Source organism: Anomaloglossus baeobatrachus, assembly GCF_048569485.1.
Source record: "Anomaloglossus baeobatrachus isolate aAnoBae1 chromosome 5 unlocalized genomic scaffold, aAnoBae1.hap1 SUPER_5_unloc_30, whole genome shotgun sequence".
NCBI lineage: Eukaryota > Metazoa > Chordata > Amphibia > Anura > Aromobatidae > Anomaloglossus > Anomaloglossus baeobatrachus.
In genome coordinates this window covers 757,720-781,735 of record NW_027441807.1, presented here as the reverse complement: position 1 = coordinate 781,735, position 24,016 = coordinate 757,720, and the positions used below count along the sequence as shown (strand labels likewise).

Here is a 24,016-nt window from a genome sequence, read left to right as displayed (position 1 = left end):
TGCATGAAGGGTCGCCTCTGTTTTTTGCTACACCTGCTGAGGCTGAGGACTGGCTACAGGTACACCCGAAACCTAAGGGGCAGAAGCAATGAGATTACTTTCCTAGGTGACATTTTCTGTACCCCCTGGCGACCATCTTCTTCCATGGTTGCTTGAAGCCCCCTTTGGAGACAGATGGGACTTCCCCGTGCCTCGAGTGATGGAGGAATTGGCCAGGAATTGGTTCTTGTGAAATGGGAGCCCTATCTTGTGCACCCTTATACCACCTATACCAGGACACTGTATTCAGTGGTGGTATCCCCATTGATGTTTGAAATGTTTTACAGGATTTATCGGAAAGGTCCTGAAGTTCGATATTGGTTCTTTATCTTTACAGCTGCAATTGCATTAACTTTATTTCTTTGCAGGGACAGGCTTATTACTGTTGGAGGGTTAACCACACTTAATTGCAGGGCAGAAAGCGTCTTATACCTGGGATCCTGGTTCTATAAAAAGATCTATGTGATATGGGGTCAGAGCTAATATTTATGACCTGGAATGTCAGAGGCCTTAAATCGCCCAAAAAACGTATTAAGGTATTCTCCCAAATTAAGCAAGTCAAGGCCCAACTGGTGGTACTGGTAGAGACTCACCTCACACGGGACACAGCCAGACTAGTAAACAAACCGTGGGTACAATGGTCGGCACATGCGTTCCACACCAGCTACTCCAGGGGTGTCTCTCTATTGGTCCATAGACATATCCGTTGGGAAGTGAAGGTGGTGAGGCGTGACCCGGAGGGGCGATTTGTGTTTATATATGCGTCTATAAACTCTAGAGATTATGTGCTATTATGTATTTACAACCCCCCGCCAGCTCGCATCTCCATTCTTAAACAAGCACTGAGCTTTGCCCTCAATTATCCAGATGCGTATGTGTTATGTATGGGGGATTTTAATCTTGTGATGAATGAGGAGCAGGACAGGTTTCGGATGGATGGAGGGGGACAACATTCGGCCACACACTTGACTGATTTGCAGCAATGCGCGGAGGGAGGAGGGTGGATTGACCTTTGGCGACTCCGGCATCCCAACACCCGAGAATATACATGTCATTCTTCTACTAGACGCACGCTGTCCTGACTGGATTATATTTTTGGGTCGAGCAATATCGCAACCTGGGTGGATGACGTGGTACATGGGGTCAGGGGCATATCAGATCACAGCCCAGTGATTCTTACTATGAAGACTAACCAAGGTGTTGGTAAACCCTTTTGGAGGTTAAACCCCTTTTGGCTGAAACTAATAGATCAAAGTGATAGAACTCTGACCCAAATAGAGGATTTCCTGGAAGCCCACCCTAAACCCTGGAATATTAACTTGGTGTGGGACACTCTTAAAGCCTACCTTAGAGGGTGTTTGTCTTCAACCATAACATATCTTAAAAGAGTGACTAAAACTGAGGATGATATAGTAGAGGGGAGACTTAGGGACTCAGAGGCAATATACATATCGGCCCCAACCGATGGAAATAGGGCGGCCTGGATGCAATCATATAGGTTATATATACAGCACTCTGAGACCAAGTCCAAACGCAAATTGTTCTTTACCCGACAATCATATTTTGAGCTTGGAAATCAATCCAGTAAATTATTGGCATATATGGTTAGGCAACACAACACTTCAAATACAATATTGGGTATACGGAGGATGGATGGCTCAATAGCTACATCCCCTGAGGATATTTTAGAGTGCTTTTGTGAATACTATAAAACCCTATACACATCTAGAAATCCTCATGAAGTTCAAAGTTGCATGATATATTTGTCAGATTTGGAGTTTCCCACTTTGAGTGGATCACAACGGGAGTCTCTGGAGGCGGACATCACACTGGATGAAGTGATTACTGCCATCTCGGATATGGCTAGGGGGAAATCTCCGGGTCCAGATGGCCTTCCCGTAGAATTCTGTAGTAAATATTGTGACGTATTGGCCCCGATTCTTTTAGAGGTTTTCTCACATTTTTCAGCCGGCGACTCTCTACCTGCCTCCTTATACGAAGCACATATAGTCGTGCTGAGGAAGGAGGGTAAAGACCCACTAGACTGCGGTTCATACCGTCCTATATCCTTAGTTAATGTGGATTACAAGATCTTTACCAAAATACTGGCGTCCAGGCTTAATTCAGTCATATTGAGTATAGTTCACCCAGATCAAACCGGATTTATGCCTGGGAAAAACACCTCTATAAATATAAGACGGGTCCAGTCCATAGTGCAATATAGCACACTGGTCCAGGAGAATGAGTGGGCCTTGGCCTCGCTGGACGCGGCCAAGGCATTTGACTCGGTAGAATGGCCATTTTTATTTGCCTGCCTCCAGAGATTCGCCTTTGGGCCTAAATTCAGTAACTTGATTCATATGTTGTATAGGTCCCCGACAGCCAGGATTCTAGTCAATGGTGCTATGTCTACACCCTTCTCATTGAACCGGGGCACAAGACAGGGATGCCCTCTGTCTCCAGCATTGTTTGCACTAGTTATTGAAGCTTTGGCAATTAGAATCCGCTCTCATCCACAGATCACTGGAATCACTATAGCCGACCGCACAGATCAAATAGGATTGTATGCGGATGACATGGTTGTCTTCTTAGATCGAGTGCAAGAGACTCTACCGGTGGTTATAGACACTATAGACAAATTTGGGGACTTTTCGGGACTACGCATCAACTGGGATAAGTCTGCTTTGATGCCATTAATGAACGGGTCTGGAATTTCAATGGAGGGTAGGTTACCTTTGCAAGTGGTAACTAGCTTTAAATACCTGGGAATACACATACAGAAAGACCATACACTAGACCTGCAGATGAGTATAACACCACTTCTGGAGCACGTTAAACTTAAATATAACTTGTGGAGCAAGCTACCCCTGTCAGTGGTTGGCAGAATAAATTTAATCAAAATGATATTACTTCCAAAGCTTAGTTATACACTACAACATAGTGCAGTATCAGTACCCAAATCCTTCTTCTCAATGTTGAACTCGCTTACTACCTCTTTCATATGGGGGAAATCCAGACCCTAACTTCGGTTATCAATTTTACAGAGATCCAAAAGACTGGGAGGGATGGCTTTACCGGAGTTCTTCCTCTACTACCTTGCGGGACAGCTTAGGGCACTAGAGACTTGGATGCCTGGATGTCAGCTGCCAAACTCTGAGAGTCACTTGGCACACGCGGCTGGGACTGATTGTTTAGTGGGTTTTCTGGAATCAGATGGACTGAGAACACCACGGCAATTACCCCTCCTCAGGTTGGCAAGATTAGTCTGGCGACAAGCCAAGAGGGTGGTACACTTCGAAGGGGTGGTGGCGGAACTCCCATTATGGGGGAATAGCCACTTCCATACTCTGAGAGATCACCCCTCGGCGCAATTCTGGGCCACTCACAGCGTCAGTGCATTAGGTGATCTTTTTGTCCCGGGAACCACAACCTTCAAGTCCTTTGAACAAGTCCAGATTGAATATAATGTTCCAAGATCACAGTTTTTTAGATACCTGCAGATTCGCACAGCGATTCAATCCCACATACAGAAAATTGGAGTGAGGAAATTGATATCATCACTTCCTATGATAGGTATTCTAAAATCACAAGGTCCTCGAGGCCTCATCTCAGCTATATATACTTACCTGTTGTCGGTGGGGGTGGAGTCGGACCCCTTGCCAGCCCAGGATAGATGGAAATCTCTAATTCCCTCTCTACAGGGAGAGGAATGGGAAGAGATATTGGAATCTCCGACTGCGGTATCCCCATCAGTTAATAATAAGTTGATTCAATGCTACATTGTCCACCAGGCATACCTTACTCCAACTCGATTATTTAGTATGGGCTGTTCTCGTACATCGGAGTGCCCGAGGTGTCATCTCTCAGGGGCAAATTTCATACATATGATTTGGAGCTGTCCCAATATATCTTTGTACTGGCGGGGAGTGACATCTCTGCTGATATCGATTGTGTCGATTCCTGTTATGTGTGACCCTTTGATATGCCTGTTTGGGGTGGTGGACGAAGAGTCCTGGGATCATTACATGACAATATTCCTCAGAGAGGCATTGTTTCTGGCTAGGAAATTAATAGCTCTGAGATGGATGGGAGATTCAAATCCAACTGTGCGGTCCTGGGTTAAACTAGTCAATGCAACCATAGTCTATGAGCGGGTGGTATATTATAATAGGGGGTGCCCGGGAAATTTTTAACAAAATCTGGGGTTTGTGGAATTCTTCTCCAGACACACTTGCGGAGGTTTGAGGGAGATTATGCGAATAATGGTGGTTCCCGCTAGATGTTGGGATATGAAACACTGTCCAATGGTATATTGAGATATAATAATGCAATGTGGCTGTTGTTGTTCTTTCTTTTCTCCTTTTTCTCTTCCTTTTTCTATCTTGTTTTCAAAATATGGTCATGCTGATAGATAGAGCTGTTCTTATGCTCAATATAAAATTAGATATATATGCAAATGATAAGAAGTTTGGATAATAACATTGTTCTATGTTAAGTGCTAAAGATATTATGGACTTTATATGACTGTTCATTGTTATATTTAAATATTACTTTCTATATACTGAGCTATCTTTATATGGCAAATGTCAGTTGTACCATGTTTGAAATTGTTAATAAAATGAAGTTAAAAAAAAAAATCTTTTGTATAATTCTGAAATAAGACCTTTAGAGGACTCAGATGTAAGTAGCATATGTAATGTTTGATTATGTGTCACTGTCACCAGATTTGTCCTCCCTGTCTTTCCAGTGCGTGTCTCAGCTGTAAGTATTAATAAAAGAAGACATGCGGGAGGTGAAACTCCGTTCTCAATTGCTCAAAACTCTTAAGAGTATTATTTCGTAGTACTTGTGACACTAAATGGATCCCTTTATCTTCCCATCCTCTGAACCCCACTAATTTTTTAATTTCTGGCAAATCCGGATTCCGCCACAGTGGCCAGAACTCCGTAGGCCCATTTATCTTAAAAAGAGCCTTACCTCTGTCTCATACCCTAAATATCATAGCCACAAGGAAAAAGGCTGTGGAAAAACAAGCGCAATAGGGTCTTACCCCAATATATGAGGGGCAGGGAGGGGGGAGTAAATCTACTCACCAATTGCAGTTGTGAAAAGCCACAACTACTATGAACGCATGTATCGTAGATCCAAGGCTGCAGCCACCAATACCGGTAGATAACAGAAAGCAAAGGAGCGAGGTGTTCAAATGCCACGCCAATAGATCACTTCAGCAGATGTTCAGATCAATGTCATTTTATTGTTATTCAGGTCGACGCGTTTCTGCTCCAGAAACGCGTCGACCTGAATAACAATAAAATGACATTGATCTGAACATCTGCTGAAGTGATCTATTGGCGCGGCATTTGAACACCTCGCTCCTTTGCTTTCTGTTAAATATCATAGCCAGCATAGGATATCGTGCCCCATTTATCCGTCTTTGTCCCACATCCAACCGGCAACTCTGAAATGTCCATACCGATCCCTCTCTCACTATATCACCACTATTATCATACGCTCCTTCTTTGCCTCAACCCCTAAGATGTTGCATCTGGCAGGCTATAATATATATATATATATATATATATATATATATATATATATATATATATATATATATATTATATATGGGTTTGGTACCACCAATCCTCCCTCCTCCTTTCCCCGCTGTAGCGCTTCCAATCAAATCCTAGCCTGTTTTTTCTTCCAGAGAAGTTCCCGGAATAATGTATTCATTTTTGCAAAAAATTCCCTACGTATCCCCACTGGAGAATTATGTATAAAATATAGTAATTGTGGAATTATTACGATTTTGATTAAGTTAGATCTACCGATATTTGATAGCGGCAAGCGGCACCAGGTATGTACCTTTGCTCTGAACCGCTGCAACAGGGGTTCCAGATTTAGGGCCTGGAAATCCTTCGGAATTGGGCTAACAGTTACTCCCAGATACTTAAACTCTCGGGCTACAGGAACCGGTATTTGCAAATCCGAGAAATCCACCGGGAGAGGGTCTAACAGCATTAAAGCCGATTTGGACCAATTAATCCGAAGGCTAGACTTCCGCCCAAATTCTTGAATAATATCCATTATCGGCAAAATCGAGGAATGTACCCTGTCTAAATATAAAAGTAGGTCGTCCACATATAATGATATCTTCTGCTCCACGGTTCCACACCTAAATCCCGTTATCTCCCTGGACTTCCGTATTGCAACTGCCAATGGCTCCACTGCAGTAGCAAATAGCAAGGGCGAGAGCAGGACTCAGAGACCCTGCCATTAGCCCTAACCTTCACCACCAGTGACTCATATAGCAACTTCACCCAATTTATAAATCTGTGTCCAAAACCCATTTTCCGAAGTACCGCCCACAGATACCCCCACTCCAAGCTATTGATTGCCTTAGCGGCGTCCAAGGACAAAATTGCCCTTTCCCCTGGCTTCTCAGAACTATGTTGAATCCCTAAGTATAATTTCCTGAGATTCATAGATGTGGCTCTACATGGCATAAATCCTGTTTGATCATTCTGTATAATAGATGAGATGACTCGGGACATCCTATTGGTGAGCACCTTGGCCAGTAATTTAACATCTGTTGGTAGTAGAGAGATTGGGCGGTACGAATCCAGGATTTCTGGATCTTTTCCGGGTTTTAATATTAAAACTATTAAAGCTTCCCTCATAGAGGGCGGGAGGACCCTCTGCCTTTCAGCCTCTTCAAATACCTTAAGTACTTTAGGTAGCAGTAAGGGTGCATAGGTTTTATAAAACTCACCAGGCAGGCCATCCATTCCCGGAGCTTTTTCGTTTTGTGTCTGGCCAAGTGCTTCCTCCAATTCTTCCAACGGGATATCTCGATCCAAAAATCCCTTTCTTCGTCGGCTAGTGTGGGGGGAGAGAAAGAGAGAGAGCATCCAAATATTGCTGTATCTCAGTCTCTGTGAGGTTACAGTCTGATGTGTATAGTCACATATAATACCTCTTTATCTCCCTCACTATATCCTCACTCTCTGTTACAAGGTCACCCGACTCCGTCTTCAGCCTATTTATATATGAAGATCCCTCCTGTTCCCTAATGACCGTAGCTAGTAAGTGCCCTACTCCCTCTCCCTCTATGAAATATTTCTGTTTGAGGAAGTAACGTTTATTTGCTGCCGCCAACATGAGATTTTCTTTCAGTGACGTTTGTGCCTTCTCTAGAGTGTTTTTCGTTTGCTCTGTCGGGTTGAGCACCACCGCAGCCTCCGCAACAGATACTTCCTGAATCAGACTTTGGGTGTAGCTTCTGTTTTGGTTTTTACGTATGCATATTTCTCTAATATAGATGCCCCTCACCACGGCTTTTATAGAGTCACAGACTATATGTGATGGTGCAGAGCACTCATTAAGTTGAAAATATTCTAAAATAGTATCATGTAAAGATCCCCCTATGAGCTGAATCCAGAAGGGGTTAAGTTTCTAGATAGGCCTAGACAAGGTGAGGGGGTTTCCCCATGAAAGAGTAACATGGAGTGGTGAGTGATCAGATACGCTTCTAGGTAGATAGGCCACCGTTTGTACATATGAGGTCATAAGTATGTTCCTAATAGCCAGGTCAATCCGTGACATAGTGTGGTGGGACCTAGAGTAGCAGGAAAACTGTTTGGATGTGGGGTTTTGGACACGCCAAAGGTCTACCAAACCCAACTCTGTCAGCATTCTAGCAAATGAAGTTGGGGCAGCATCCTCTGATATGTTCCCCCGAATGTAGCTTATCTAGATAAGGATGTAAATATGTGTTAAAATCCCCTAACAGAAGAGTCGGCGCAGGGGGGAAGGAGTCTAAAACAGACACGATTCTTCTTACTGCTTCGACTGAGTACGGTGGAGGGATGTATACCGCAACCAAAATAAATTAAAAAGAAAAAAGACTGTACAAAGGCTTAGAAAATTTGTATAATTTTATTAAGGTCAAAGTGTACAAAAGGTAAAAGGGTTAAAAAAGGAGAATGAAATGAGAGAGCCAGCAGGTGGCGTACTCACACCACAACCCAAAGACCAAGTCTATAAAAGTGGTACTAAATGTGCTGAAGCACCATGCTGAAAACACTACCAAACACTACTTATAAGCTATAATATAAAAGACTGCCAAACGGCATGTCCCAAGGGTCAATAATAAGGCAAAAGAGGTTAGGTAGTTTCAGAGTGTATAGCAGCAGGTGCACATAATAAAATGAACAAAGTAACAGCACACTGAGAGTGGAGATATCATATACCTGGGTTGTGGGGTGAGAATCCAAAAGAACCCGGAAGAAGGCATTAAGATCGAAACCTAGGTCGGGTTCTTTTGGATTCTCACCCCACAACCCAGGTATATGATATCTCCACTCTCAGTGTGCTGTTACTTTGTTCATTTTATTATGTGCACCTGCTGCTATACACTCTGAAACTACCTAACCTCTTTTGCCTTATTATTGACCCTTGGGACATGCCGTTTGGCAGTCTTTTATATTATAGCTTATAAGTAGTGTTTGGTAGTGTTTTCAGCATGGTGCTTCAGCACATTTAGTACCACTTTTATAGACTTGGTCTTTGGGTTGTGGTGTGAGTACGCCACCTGCTGGCTCTCTCATTTCATTCTCCTTTTTTAACCCTTTTACCTTTTGTACACTTTGACCTTAATAAAATTATACAAATTTTCTAAGCCTTTGTACAGTCTTTTTTCTTTTTCATTTGATATTATATCTGTATATGGCTTTTTCCATGTACACACTATGGCACGGGTTCCATTCCCGTGTATGTTGGTTGTTCTAACCCTATAACCAAAATAAATTGTATACCATACAGCGTGCAAAGTAAATAAACAAATCTGCCCCCAGGGTCAACCACTGATTTGGTACATGAGAACGGGATCGATTTGTGCACCAACACACTGACACCCCGTGCATGGGTCGAGTATGTGGAATGATATTCATGTGTGATCCATCCCTTTCTCAGCCAATGAACATTATCTCTCACCATGTGGGTCTCAGATAAACATAGAATAGCTGGGAAAAACTTTTGCAAATGAGTAAATATAGCACACCTCTTATTCGCATCCCTGAGCCCCCTAACATTCCACGCTACAATATTAAGTGATGTAGCCATAAGAGCAGGTTAAAAATTAATAAACCGGAATCATACTCCATTCCTGGGGGAGAGAGGCAATCTCCACCAATTCCTGTTAGCATTGGCTTGAGCGACATGACTGAAGTACGCCACACCCCCCATATTAATTGCAAAATACAACAATAAATGAAAAAAAACAAGGAGGGAAATAGAGCCCTGCACACCAATGTACAGCACCCCCGCCCTCAAAAACAAGTGTAACTTGCACATTTCTCTCAGAGAGAGAGAATCAGGGCTAAAAAACTCGCCCAGAGTCCTTGCAGGGAGATGGGTCCACAGCTTGTTCCCGTAACGAGTGTCCACAATGAACCGGTCATCTCCCGCCCTGGATCCAAAATGAAATGATCAGTAGTAATTATACCAGCATAGCGTCTCAGACAATAAGAAACAGCAGCACCTGGCGGTAGAAAGGGTGATCTTCAAGTATTCTTCCTCCTTATGGACCTCTCATTAATATCCAGCTAAGACAGCGCCGCCCCTGCTGTATCAAAAAAGTGAGTTTCTCCATTCACCGCAATTCGCAGTCTAGCAGGATACATCATTAATTATCAGCAAAGTTGAAAAGAGGAATTTAATACATAACCTTTAATAAAGTATTAGTTAAAACGTTGCTCAGTGATGCAACTATAAAATTTGTGCAGACAAACAGAAAACCCAATTCAAGTCCATCTGGACCAAATCACAATGAACTAATGCAGGAGCTAGCACACCGATTAGGAGTGATTACTGTCAATAATGTATAAGTATACTTTGACCACGCTCCATAGGTTCAAATATTCAAAAGGTATCCGAGGTTTACAGATACTCCTAATTAATTGATATGATCCGATTCCTAGGCCAAAGAAACCTATACCCGTTAATGTGCTAGTTCAACCAATATGCTCCAGTGGGAACAAAAAATAATAGTACTCTCCCAGACTTATATTAATGCTGCATGATGGGACATTGTTAGTATCATATAAGAGTACCCTCTCATAGTTATATAAAAATGCATTACATTAGAATTGTTATTTCATTGTAAAAGACAACCTAGGTGTTTTACAAATATTATTCTAGGAGACTGAGATATTACCAATAAGGCACGAATCCAAACAGTGGTGTACTGTGGGTTTATCCAAAGTAATCTCAAAATGGCCGAACTAATGTTCTTTATGCCCAATAATTATGCATACAGATCAACAAAATCATATCAGTGTGCATTTACACAAATGATAACTTGAAAAAAAGGGTTGGTCTCAACCATTTATGGATCCGGGTCAGTCGTTGGAGGGGGTCAATATTCCCATAGGGTCGGAAAGCTGTTCACAACCGGGCATACGATCTCTCCCTAGGTGGACTCTATATACCCTCAAAAAACCCATAGACTCCAACCCTTACAAGGGCAGTACCAATCTGACTCTATTTAAGCTGGCCCTGTCATAGCTTCAACTGGGAGGCTGTTGAAGCTATGAAAGGGCCAGCTTAAATAGGGTCAGATTGAATGAAATAACAATTCTAATGTAATGCATTTTTATATAACTATGAGAGGGTACTCTTGTATGATACTAACAATGTACCATCATGCAGCATTAATATAAGTCTGGGAGAGTACTATCATTTTTTGTTCCCACTGGAGCATATTGGTTAAACTAGCACATTAATGGGTATAGATTTCTTTGGCCTAGCAATCAGATCATATCAATTAATTAGGAGCATCTGTAAACCTCGGATACCTTTTGAATATTTGAACCTATGGAGCTTGTCCGAAGTATACTTATACATTATTGACAGTAATAACTCCTAATCGGTGTGCTAGCTCCTGCATTAGTTCATTGTGATTTGGTCCAGACGGACTTGAATTGGGTTTTTTGTTTGTTTGTTTGCACAAATTGTATAGTTACATCACTGAGCAACGTTTTAACTAATACTTTATTAAAGGTTATGTATTAAATTCCTCTTTTCAAGTTTGCTGATAATTAACCTTGATCCAGAGGTACCATTGGTGGCAATCAATTATCCCCACTACTTTTGCTGATAGTCCCTAGCAGGATACATCATGGAATATGGCACTTGTAAGCCGCCCAGGCGTTTCTTAATCTCAATAAATTGCGCCCTTTTACGTTGTACCTCCATGGAAAAATCAGGGAAAATAGAGATCTTCCTCCCATTAATAGCAAGTTCCTTAATATCTCTGGATCTGCACAGAATAGCATCCCTGTCTTTAAAATGCAGAAGTTTGAGCAAAATAGGACGTGGGGGTGCTCCTGGCTGGGGGGCACGAGTAGGGACCCTGTGCGCTCTCTCAATAGTAAAGAATGGGGATAGAACATCTTTGCCAAAGGTGTCCATTAGCCATTTTTCAAAAAAACCCAGTGAGTCATTGGAACCCCACCAGGCGTAGATTACTGCTACGGCAACGGTTCTCTAAGTCGTCCACCTTGTTCAGCAGTGTTGTGATATTTTGTGCAGCTTTTCCCAGCTCCCGTGTCATTGGTGGCAATTTATCCTCTGCTGCACTCACACGTTCCTCCAGCTCTCCCACTCTGGCAGTCACCCCCTGCAGCTCATGTTTGATACAGGCTATATTCAAGGTGACAGTTCCCATTTGATTACTTAGAGTGGACAGTGTGGTATTGCAAGTGTTAACTGCTGCCAGGATTTCTCTTAGTGTGGGTTCAGCGGGGACAGTCTCTGGTTGTTCCACATCTCCCCCTCCCCCACCCTCTATTACAGGCCCTGGCGTCTGCTTTTGTTGGGCTGCTAAGCACACAGAGTTCAAGTTACTCACGGCCCCCTCCCTGGGTGCACGATCTTCCAGCTCCAAGGTGTGATCAGCGCTTTCCTCAGACTTTGCACCGGAGGACAGATCATTAGCAGGAGGCACCCTAGCATAACGCTCCAGCCTGCTCGTGGCTCTCACTGCTCCACTACAGGACAACGTGGTTTTGGCCGGCGCCATCCTGGCTGCTGCAGGGACACGCTCCAATGCTTCCTTATCTTTCTTGCTGACACGAATCGGCATGGTGCGAGGATCCTCTGTTTCCCAGATGCCCAGGGGGATATTGCAGCTGTCCAGGTCAGTTATGGCCGTCAACAGGGCCGGTAATCAGGATTTTTTATTGGATCCAGGCAGGAGCTCTCCCGTGCTGCTTCCTCCCTACATGAGGTTCAGGCCACGCCCCTACAGGGACATATATACTAGGACAAGAGCCATATATACCAAGATGGGGATCATATATTCCAGGATGGGATAAAGATGGGCAACATATCTACCAAGATGAAAGACCTATATACGAGTATGGGAGACACATATACCTGGAAGGGGCCCAGTATGGGGGACATTAGTACAGAATTGGGGGATTTTATCCCTGTAACAGTGTCAGCAGCAGATCCTACCCATAACAGTGCTTGATGACCACATTTTTTGCGTTAATTTTTTCACTATATTCCTCCTTTAAAACCTAGGTGTGTCTTATGGTTCAAAAAGACTAAATTACTTACCGGTAATGGGATTTTCCTGAGTCCACGACAGCACCCACGAGAGAGGGATCCGCCCCCTTCAGGACAGGAAACCTACAGATAAAAAAGGGGCAGTCCCCCTCCCTCATCAGTTGGTTGCAGAGAAACGGGAGAGGAACCGCCAATGAATACACAAAACAGACGAATCCCAGGACACCGAATGGTGAAAAACAAACAAGAAAGGGCAGGGGTGTAAAGGGTGCTGTCGTGGACTCAGGAAAATCCCATTACCGGTAAGTAATTTAGTCTTTTCCTTTCGTCACGACAGCACCCACGAGAGACTTAGAGAGAATACACTCAGAGGGTGGGATAACCGCGTGAAGGGCCAAGCCTCCAACGGAAGACAGTGGAAGAACAAAGGCCAACCGGCAGGGCCCGGAAAAGGCGGACGGAGAGGACCAGGGCGCAGCCGTACAAAAACCGTCGATGGAGACACCGGCCACAGCCACCCAAGGGGGAGGCCACCGCCCAGGAGAAGGATCCGTCACCGAGGAGGCCAGAGGAACTTGCTTCACCACAGATGAGATGGAAAAAGCATCCCACAGCCATCGGGACAAGGGACGCCACGCCACGCGAGGACCACAGCCGGAATCCTGAAAGACAAAGAACAAAGACCAACCCCGCCGCCAAGGGGCCGACCGAGCGACATAGGCTAGGACAGAGCTCCCCCCCCACGATCAGGCAGCGAAACGAAGGAATGGAGAAAGCACCCAGCGCGGGAAAAAACCCCAGACGCCACCCCGGGCAAGACACCCTGCTCGGCAGAAGAACAACCGGAACCGGAACACCCCAAGGAAGGGAGGACCAACGGACAGGGCCGGACGGGCGCGAACACGCCCCGCAGAAACAAGGGCGACCAAGAGACAGAGGAACAGGGACAGCACCGCACCGGACGAGGAGGAGAAGAGAGGGCATCGTGACCACAGCAGGGGAGGAAGCAGGAAGGGAGGCAAGGAAAAGCATCCACAGCCGACCAAAGGGCAAGTGGGGAGGGGCCGTCAGCCAAGCAGCAAGGATGGGATGGCAGGAAAGGCCATCCAAAGGCACGCCGGCAAGCGGGTCCCGTGACGCGGCGAGGAAGGAAGACACAGGGACAGGAGGGCCGGCCGGGACAGAAGACCCCAGGGGCCCAGGACAGGCACGCGACGCAGGAGGGAGAACCAGGGGGGCCCGGGCCCGAAGGGAGCAGGAAGGAACACCGGAGCCAGGCCCTCCCGTTGCCCCGAGAGAGGGAGCCGCCCCGGGAGGACAGGAACCCAGTCCGAAGAAAAGGGCGGTACAACACCCCCCCCCTGTGCCAGGACGCAAGACCAGAGACTCAGAGGCGAAGCAGGAAGCCCGAAGCGCCAGGTCAGGAGGAAGGCCAGGGAGGCGCAAGGCGTCAGAGGCGCAAGGCAGGAGTGCCGCAAGGAGCAAGCACAAAAGCGCAAGGCCTAGAGACGCAGGACCAGAAACACAGGCCCACCAGGAGGCCCCGAGGCACAGATGGCAAGAGGCACAGAGGCCAAGAGGCACAGAGGCCAAGAGGCACAGAGGCCCAGAGGCAGAGGCCGAGAGGCCAAGAGGCACAGAGGCCAAGAGGCACAGAGGCTAAGAGGCACAGAGACCAAGAGGTACAGAGACCAAGAGGCCAAGAGGCACAGAGGCCAAGAGGCACAGAGGCTAAGAGGCACAGAGACCAAGAGGTACAGAGACCAAGAGGCCAAGAGGCCCAGAGGCCCAGAGGCCAAGAGGCACAGAGGCCAAGAGGCACAGAGGCCAAGAGGTCAAGAGGGACAGAGGCACAAGGGCCAAGCGGCACAAGGGCCAAGAGGCACAAAGGCCAAGAGGCACAGAGGCCAAGAGGCACAGAGGTCAAGAGGCCAAGAGGCACAGAGGCCAAGAGGCACAGAGGCACAAGGGCCAAGAGGCACAGAGGCACAAGGGCCAAGAGGCACAAAGGCCAAGAGGCACAAAGGCCAAGAGGCACAAAGGCACAGAGGCCAGGAAGGCACAGAGGCCAGGAAGCCACAGAGGCCAGGAAGCCACAGAGGCCAGGAGGCCAGGAAGCCACAGAGGCCAGAAGCCACAGAGGCCAGGAAGCCACAGAGGCCAGGAAGCCACAGAGACCACAGCGGCCAGGAGGCCCAGAGACCAGGAAGCCCTGAGGCCAGGAAGGAACAGAGGCCAGGAAGTACAGAGACCAAGAAGCACAGAGGCCAGGAAGCACAGAGGCCAGGAAGCACAGAGGCAAGAGGCACGAGGCCAGGAGGCAACCGAGGCACGCGGCCAGGAAGCACAAGACACAGAGGCAGGACACACAGAGGCCCGAAGGCAGGAGGCACCGAGGCCAGGAGGCGCAGAGGCTCAAGGCCAGGAGGGACAGAGGCCCCAGGCCAGGAGGCACAAAGGTCCGAGGCCAAGAGGCACAAAGGCCTGAGGCCAAGAAGCACAAAGGCCCGAGGCCAGAAGGCACAGAGGCCCGAGGCCAGAAGGCACAGAGGTCCAAGGCCAGGAGGCACAGCGGCCCAAGGCCAGGAGGCACCGAGGACCAACGCCAGGAGACACAGAGGACCAAGGCCAGGAGGCACAGAGGACCAAGGCCAGGAGCACGAGGCCCGGAAGCACGAGGCGAGGAAGCACGAGGCCAAGAGACACAGAGGCCCGAGGCCAGGAGGCCCGGGGGCCAGGAGGCACAGGGATCAGGAGGTCAGGAGGCCCAGAGACCCAAAACCAGGAGGCGCAAAGGCCAGGAAGCTCAGAGGCCAGGAGGCCCAGAGGCCAGGAGGCCCAGAGGCCAGAGGTCACAGAGGCCAGGAGGCCCCGAGGCCACGAGGCTACAGAGGCCAGGAGGTCCAGAGTCCACAGAAGCCAAGAGGCCCAGAGGACGCAGAAGCCAAGAGGCCCAGAGGACACAGAGGCCAGAAGGCTCAGCCAGAAGGACACACACCGGCCACAGAGGCCAGGAGGACACACAGGCCACATGGGCCAGGATACACAGAGGCCACAGGGGCCCGGAGGCCACAGGGGCCAGGAGACCACAGAGGCCACAGGGGCCAGGAGACCACAGAGGCCACAGGGGCCAGGAGACCACAGAGGCCACAGGAGTCCACAGAGGCCACAGGGGCCAGGAGTCCACAGAGGCCAGGAGTCCAAAGAGGCCACAGGGGCCCGGGGTCCACAAAGGCCACAGGGGCCAGGAGTCCACAGGGGACAGGAGTCCACAGAGGCCACAGGGGCAAGGAGTCCACAGAGGCCACAGGGGCCAGGAGTCCACAGAGGTCACAGGGGCCACAGGGGCCCGGAGTCCACAGAGGCCACAGGGGCCCGGAGGCCACAGAGGCCCGGAGGCCACAGAGGCCGGGCCATAGAGGCCAGAAAGGCCCCGAGGCCACCAAGGCTAGGAGACCACAGGGGCCACAGGGGCCAGGAGGCCCAGCCGCCGTCCATGCGGCAGAATCCAGCTCCAAAGGCCCGCTCACCGGGCCTTAAGCAACGCACTGACCCCGGACGGGCGGCAGGGGGAAGGGCAGGCAGAGACTCTTTGATGATCCTCCGTGCACTGCCGGGCCACCGCCGAGGAGACAGAGCGCGGACGCGGCCCCGGACACATCGCACACGCCTTGCAGCCGGAAGGCGCAGCCCGCGACACAGGGAGAGGCGCCGGCCTCCGTGCACTGCCGGCGACAGACAGCAACTTACCGACCATGCCGCGTCCGGCTCAGGAAGGAGGGGTCCACGGGCTTCACCAGGAACCTTCCCGGTCCACTCCCCCGGAAGCGCTCCTGTGCACTTCCGGGACACGGCAGCAGAGAGCGCGCGCTGACGCGGCAGGGCCCCCCTGCCGCGCACGAGCAGAGCAACCCGGAAGAAGTAGGCACGCGCATGTGCAGGCGCCATTTCCCTGGAGGCAAAGCCGGACCAAAGGAAAGAGGACGAGGTGCACCGGAGGACGGAGTCCACGAGGGGAGCTCCACCGACCGTGCTTCTGGACCCTGAGCTCCGCCGTTCCCTCGGAGACCGCACGGACTCAACCGGACCCAGGTACTGTAGGTTCCTCTCCATGCAGGACAGGAAACCAACTGATGAGGGAGGGGGACCGCCCCTTTTTTATCTGTAGGTTTCCTGTCCTGAAGGGGGCGGATCCCTCTCTCGTGGGTGCTGTCGTGACGAAAGGAAAAATACAATAATTTCTAAAAAGAAAGAAAATGGTTCTTTTCCTCACAAATTCTTACTTAAGGAATTGCAGCCGATTTTAGGATAAAACCCTTTGAATTATGATACATCATGATGGCTTCTCCCGTGTGACTCATCTGACAACAGGACCTGATTAATGATGAAAACATTTGGCAAATTCTGAAACCAATATTGGCTGCTCCGCTCTGTTGGTTTTCTGATGTGGGCAAAACTTGATTTACCAGTTATACATTTCAATTATTCACAACATGAAAAAGGTTCCTTCCCTGTGTGGCTTCTTCACATGTTTAACAAGATGTGATTTATGAAAATTACATTTCCCACATTCAGAACATAAAAATTATTTATTTTGTGTGATTTTTTTTATGGTAAACAAGACCTGATTTCCTAGTAAAACATTTCCCACATTCTGAACATGAAAATGGCTTCTCCCCGGTGTGAGATCTTTGATGCACAACAAGTTCTGATTTCCTAGTAAAACATTTCCCACATTCTGAACATGAAAATGGCTTCTCCCCAGTGTGAGATTTTTGATGCTGAACAAATTTTGATTTTTGAATAAAACATTTCCCACATTCTAAACATGAAAATGGCTTCTCCCCAGTGTGACATCTTTGATGCCTAACAAGATCTGATTTCCGAATAAAACATTTCCCACACTCTGAACATGAAAATGGCTTCTCCCCAGTGTGACATCTTTGATGTACAACAAGATCTGATTTTTGAATAAAACATTTCCCACATTCTGAACATGAAAATGGCTTCTCCCCGGTGTGAATTCTTTGATGCACAACAAGTTCTGATTTCCAATTAAAACATTTCCCACATTCTGAACATGAAAATGGCTTCTCCCCTGTGTGAATTCTTTGATGCACAACAAGTTCTGATTTCCAATTAAAACATTTCTCACATTCTAAACATGAAAATGGCTTCTCCCTGGTGTGAGATCTTTGATGCACAACAAGATCTGATTTTTGAATAAAACATTTCCCACATTCTGAACATGAAAATGGCTTCTCCCCGGTGTGAGATCTTTGATGCACAACAAGATCTGATTTTTGAATAAAACATTTCCCACATTCTGAACATGAAAATGGCTTCTCCCCGGTGTGAGATCTTTGATGCCGAACAAGTTTTGATTTCCAATTAAAACATTTTTCACATTCTAAACATGAAAATGGCTTCTCCCTGGTGTGACATCTTTGATGCCTAACAAGATCTGATTTTTGAATAAAACATTTCCCACATTCTGAACATGAAAATGGCTTCTCCCCGGTGTGAGATCTTTGATGCACAACAAGATCTGATTTTTGAATAAAACATTTCCCACATTCTGAACATGAAAATGGCTTCTCCCCGGTGTGAGATCTTTGATGCTGAACAAGTTTTGATTTTTGAATAAAACATTTCCCACATTCTAAACATGAAAATGGCTTCTCCCCAGTGTGACATCTTTGATGCCTAACAAGATCTGATTTCTGAATAAAACATTTCCCACACTCTGAACATGAAAATGGCTTCTCCCCTGTGTGAAGTTTTCCATGGTCAACAAGACTTGATTTACTAGTAAAACATTTACCACATTCCAAGCATAAAAATTTCTTTGCCCCTGTGTGATTTTTCTTATGCCTAACAAGATTTGATTTCCGAATAAAACATTTCCCACATTCTGAACATGAAAATGGCTTCTCCCCGGTGTGAGATCTTTGATGCACAACAAGTTCTGATTTCCTAGTAAAACATTTCCCACATTCTGAACATGAAAATGGCTTCTCCCCAGTGTGAGATTTTTGATGCTGAACAAATTTTGATTTTTGAATAAAACATTTCCCACATTCTAAACATGAAAATGGCTTCTCCCCAGTGTGACATCTTTGATGCCTAACAAGATCTGATTTCCGAATAAAACATTTCCCACACTCTGAACATGAAAATGGCTTCTCCCCAGTGTGACATCTTTGATGTACAACAAGATCTGATTTTTGAATAAAACATTTCCCACATTCTGAACATGAAAATGGCTTCTCCCCGGTGTGAATTCTTTGATGCACAACAAGTTCTAATTTCCAATTAAAACATTTCCCACATTCTGAACATGAAAATGGCTTCTCCCCTGTGTGAATTCTTTGATGCACAACAAGTTCTGATTTCCAATTAAAACATTTCCCACATTCTGAACATGAAAATGGCTTCTCCCCAGTGTGAGATCTTTGATGCTGAACAAGTTTTGATTTCCGGCTAAAACATTTCTCACATTCTAAACATGAAAATGGCTTCTCCCTGGTGTGAGATCTTTGATGCACAACAAGATCTGATTTTTGAATAAAACATTTCCCACATTCTGAACATGAAAATGGCTTCTCCCCGGTGTGAGATCTTTGATGCACAACAAGATCTGATTTTTGAATAAAACATTTCCCACATTCTGAACATGAAAATGGCTTCTCCCCGGTGTGAGATCTTTGATGCCGAACAAGTTTTGATTTCCAATTAAAACATTTTTCACATTCTAAACATGAAAATGGCTTCTCCCTGGTGTGACATCTTTGATGCCTAACAAGATCTGATTTTTGAATAAAACATTTCCCACATTCTGAACATGAAAATGGCTTCTCCCCGGTGTGAGATCTTTGATGCACAACAAGATCTGATTTTTGAATAAAACATTTCCCACATTCTGAACATGAAAATGGCTTCTCCCCGGTGTGAGATCTTTGATGCTGAACAAGTTTTGATTTTTGAATAAAACATTTCCCACATTCTAAACATGAAAATGGCTTCTCCCCAGTGTGACATCTTTGATGCCTAACAAGATCTGATTTCTGAATAAAACATTTCCCACACTCTGAACATGAAAATGGCTTCTCCCCTGTGTGAAGTTTTCCATGGTCAACAAGACTTGATTTACTAGTAAAGCATTTACCACATTCCAAGCATAAAAATATCTTCGCCCCTGTGTGATTTTTCTTATGCATAACAAGATTTGATTTCTGAGTAAAACATTTTCCACATTCTGAGCATGAAAATGGCTTCTTCCCTGTGTGAGTTTTTTGATGGATATTAAGATGTGATTTCCTGGTAAAACATTTCCCACATTTTGAACATGAAAATGGTTTCACCCTTGTAGGAGCCGTTTCATGTTCCACATCCCTTCTGTAACTTTTATTTTGCTTACAATTCTGTGATAAATCGGAATTTTGGACTTGCTTGAAAAGATCTGATGATGAAGCTTTCAGAGGAAGGACTGGAGGTATATTTGGGGCAACAGCATGCTCTTCATATGTATCATGTGTGATACTTTGATCTTCTGTTTTAAATTCTGAAGATGATAGATTTCCATCTGAACTCCCAATACAGTCATCTGCTAAAAATAAACACAATGTTATTATTTTTTATAATATTATCTTGAAAGTACATTTTTTTTAAACCATAACATCAGAAATTAAATTAGAAATAAATGTATCCTGAATCTGTTGTTCAATTTCGATCTAAAGCGGGCTTTACACGCTACGATATATCAAACGATATATCTTCAGGGTCACGTCGTAAGTGACGCACATCCGGCGCCGTTTGACATATCGTAGCGTGTGACAGCTACGAGCGTCTGTTAACGAGCAAAATTACTCACCTTATCGTTGCTCGTTGACACGTCGCTCATTTTCTAAAAAAAAAAAAAAATTGCACGTTCTACTGCGTGCCGGTTGTTCATCGTTCTCGGGGCAGCACACATCGCTCCGTGTGACACCCCGGGAACGCTGAACTGCAGCTTACCTGCGTCCCGCCGCTAATGCGCAAGGAAGGAGGTGGGCAGGATGTTTACTTCCCGCTCATCTCCGCCCCTCCGCTGCTATTGGCCGGCCGCTGTGTGACATCGAACGTCCCTCCCCCTTCAGGAAGAGGATGTTCGCCACGCACAGCGAGGTCATTTGGAAGGTAAGTACGTGTGACGGAGGTTTACGACTTTGTGTGACACGGGCAACAAATTGCCCATATCGCACAAACGAAGGGGGCGGGTGCGATCGCAAATGCGATCGCACGAGAAATTGATACATGTAAAGCAGGCTTAAGAGTAGTGATGAGTGATCCCCCCCGATGGTCGGGATCGGGGAGACTCATTGAATCATTTTGTGAAGTTCGAGATCGGGATCGAGATAACATGATCGTGCATCCAATCACCGATCTTGGACTTTACAGTTATGGGATGGGGCGGGGGGCTGTAAAATAAAGAATACAGTTAATAATAAACATTGTCATTATACTTACAGATCCCGCGACGTATCCTGCACTCTGTCTCCCGCTGCTTCTGCTTCCGAGTACGATCATGCGGTGTCCTCCCGGTAACCAAAAGACCTTCCGTGACGTCATAGCCATATGATCAGTCACATGGGAATGTTGTATTATCCCATTGGCTACAGACTGGGTCACATGATTATGACATCGTGCAAAGGTCCTGTAGTGTCAGCATGCTCGCCGGTATACGGTGCTTTCCCAAGCAGCTCAGTACTCTGTAAACTCAGCGACCGCTGTGTACCAGCGAGATGCTCAGGCACATGCTCGGCTCCCCCTCCCTGCATGTTGGCGCTCTTTACACAATCAGCCAACATGCAGGGATTGGCTACCACAGCCGGTGATGAATAGCGTCGCCAGAATCAGGTGATCGGAGATCACCGTTACTATAGTATAGTAACCCGTTCGTTAGGCTACTAAGTCAACGGTGGCAGCAGTGAAATCCCCGCTTACCAACCCAAAGCCTCTGATCACTCATTGAGTGATTAGACAGTGCGGGAGCAGCAGCGCTCTTCCTCCCCCTCGTGCATTCTGATATAGCAGAGCTAGATTAGTGACAGAAGACCAGGATCGTGGAGGGGTGATAGGGAGTAATAAAGATGGACTCCCTAAGTGTGTCTGTGTATTTATTTCTAATAAACAGACACCAAGGAAAAAATTGTGAAAACATACCCTGCTGTAACTAAATAAAAGCATAGTGCATATAAACATAGGGTACTTAGTAAACACTGTTTTGGTAAAAAAAAAGCATAAAGCTATCCCACCAAACGTCAAGGTGTACCCAGTTGGGATAGTACCTACACTCTCTAATATTAAAACCTTACCATAGGTCTAAAATAGGCCTCAATGTGGCTAAAGGCCCAGTCACACTAAACAACTTACCAGCGATCTCCACAACGATACAACCTGATAGGGATCGCTGGTAAGTTGCTAGGAGGTCGCTGGTGAGATGTCACACTAAGCGACGCTCCAGCGATCCCACCCGCAACCTGACCTGGCAGGGATCGCTGGAGCGTCGTGGAAGCATGCTGCGCTTGGTAACTAAGGTAAATATCGGGTAACCAACCCGATATTTACCTTGGTTACCAGCGCACACCGCTTGGTGGAGGCTCCCTTCACTCCTAGTTACAGTACACATCGGGTTAATTACCCGATGTGTACTGCAGCTACATGTGCACAGAGCAGGGAGCCGCGCACACTGCTTAGCGCTGGCTCCCTACTCTCCTAGCTACAGTAGACATGGGGTTAATTACCCGATGTGTACTGCAGCCACATGTGCAGAGAGCAGGAGCCGGCACTGACAGCTGAGAGCGGCGGAGGCTGGTAACGAAGGTAAATATCGGGTAACCAAGGAAAGGGCTTCTTGGTTACCCGATGTTTACTGTGGTTACCAGCATCCGCAGAAGCCAGCTCCTGCTCCTGCACATTTAGTTGTTGCTCTGTCGCTGTCACACACAGCGATGTGCGCTTCACAGCAGGAGAGCAACAACTAAAAAATGGTCCAGGACATTCAGCAACAACCAACGACCTCACAGCAGGGCCCAGGTTGTTGCTGGATGTCACACTAAGCAACATCGCTAGCAACGTCACAAAAGTTGTTCCTTACCAGCGATGTTGCTAGCGATGTTGCTTAGTGTGACATGGTCTTAAGGGTTGAGAGTGACCGGGTCCCAACAGGTCACACAGTCAGGGGATGCACAGAATGAAATGCCCAGCTCACTGAGAAAGGGCCCTGTTTGTACTGAATACAAAAAAAATACATAAAAACAAAAAAGTGAGCACAATATATAATTTTATGAAAATAAATGATTTTAAAAAATGATGTAGCGCTCAACTATATTTTTGATACTCGGCGCAGATGAAAGCGGACAGCTACGGGCTGCCACCTTCACCCCATCTGCCTGGCTTTGCCTGACTGGCAATCAAAATACAGGGAAGCCCATTATTATTATTTTTTTAATTATTTAAAAAAATAATAATAAAAAAAAAAAAAAAATGCGTGGGCTCCCGCTGTATTTTGATCGCCAGTAAAGTACAGCCAGTCAGCTGGGGGCTGGGATTCTCGGCAGTCCGTACCCGCCCCTGGAAATGGCTCATTGTTCCTTAGCGCCTTTTCCAGGCGCTTTACCCGGATCATCCAGTGGCCCTAGTGGTGGTGGCACGCTGGGTAATAAAGGGGTTAATACCAGCTTTGTATTCTCAGATGGTACTAAGTCCGAAATTCATGGTTTCACGCCAAATTAGACATGGCCACCATGAATTTCTAATAAACAGAAAAAAAATACAACAGAATTTTTTTTTATTAGAAATATAAAAAAAAAATAATTTAGAGACTCCATCTTTATAATAAAAAAATCCTTAGTCCGACGTAATCCACAGGTAGAGCATTGTCAGCTTCATCACTCTTTACAGACACAGTCTATACACAGTGAGAAGCAGAGAGCATTGCCAGCTCTGCTAAATCGCTCTGTTCAGAGCAAGAAGCAGGCTGACAGTGAGGGGATGATTGCACTTGCGTCTCGCATGGGCATAACCCCGCACGGACTGATCTCACGACAGGAGCGCTTCAGCTGCATGGAAACACAAGCAGCAGACCCGCTGCTGTCTTGAGATTGAGCGCCGTGATGCGATGCGACACTCACACAGTCACAGTCAAAGTTCAATCGAGTCTATGAGCCATGGACTCGGGTGAACCCTGACATCACCGCGAACACGGCCGAAAACAGCCAAGTGACGAGCAGTGCAGTGAATACCCTCGGAAGTTAAGAGGACCTTTGAAAACGTCATAGTCATGTGACCAGTAAGTATGATCATAAAGTTTTTTATTTTAATAATGTGCTTTCTTTTTACAGCCCCTGGTCCCGATCTGGACCGA

The 24,016-nt window shown here is 46.4% G+C and overlaps 2 protein-coding genes across 2 annotated transcripts in view; both read right to left on the bottom strand.

The window, feature by feature from the left end:
• Nucleotides 1-24,016, bottom strand: part of LOC142259205 (uncharacterized) — a 73,644-nt gene that overhangs the window by 5,185 nt on the left and 44,443 nt on the right. Inside the window, exons 8-9 of the mRNA XM_075331698.1 lie at nt 20,030-20,218; nt 6,809-6,915 (exon numbers count right to left, since the gene is read on the bottom strand). Of these exons, the coding sequence (XP_075187813.1) occupies nt 6,809-6,915; nt 20,030-20,218 (296 nt within the window). The remainder of the gene's footprint in view (nt 1-6,808; nt 6,916-20,029; nt 20,219-24,016) is intronic.
• Nucleotides 17,085-19,829, bottom strand: LOC142259208 (uncharacterized). The gene is made up of 2 exons (XM_075331700.1): nt 19,778-19,829; nt 17,085-19,531 (listed from the first exon to the last, which is right to left on the bottom strand). Exons 1-2 carry the CDS (start codon nt 19,827-19,829, stop codon nt 17,199-17,201), a joined length of 2,385 nt encoding a protein of 794 aa, XP_075187815.1. The 3' UTR covers nt 17,085-17,198.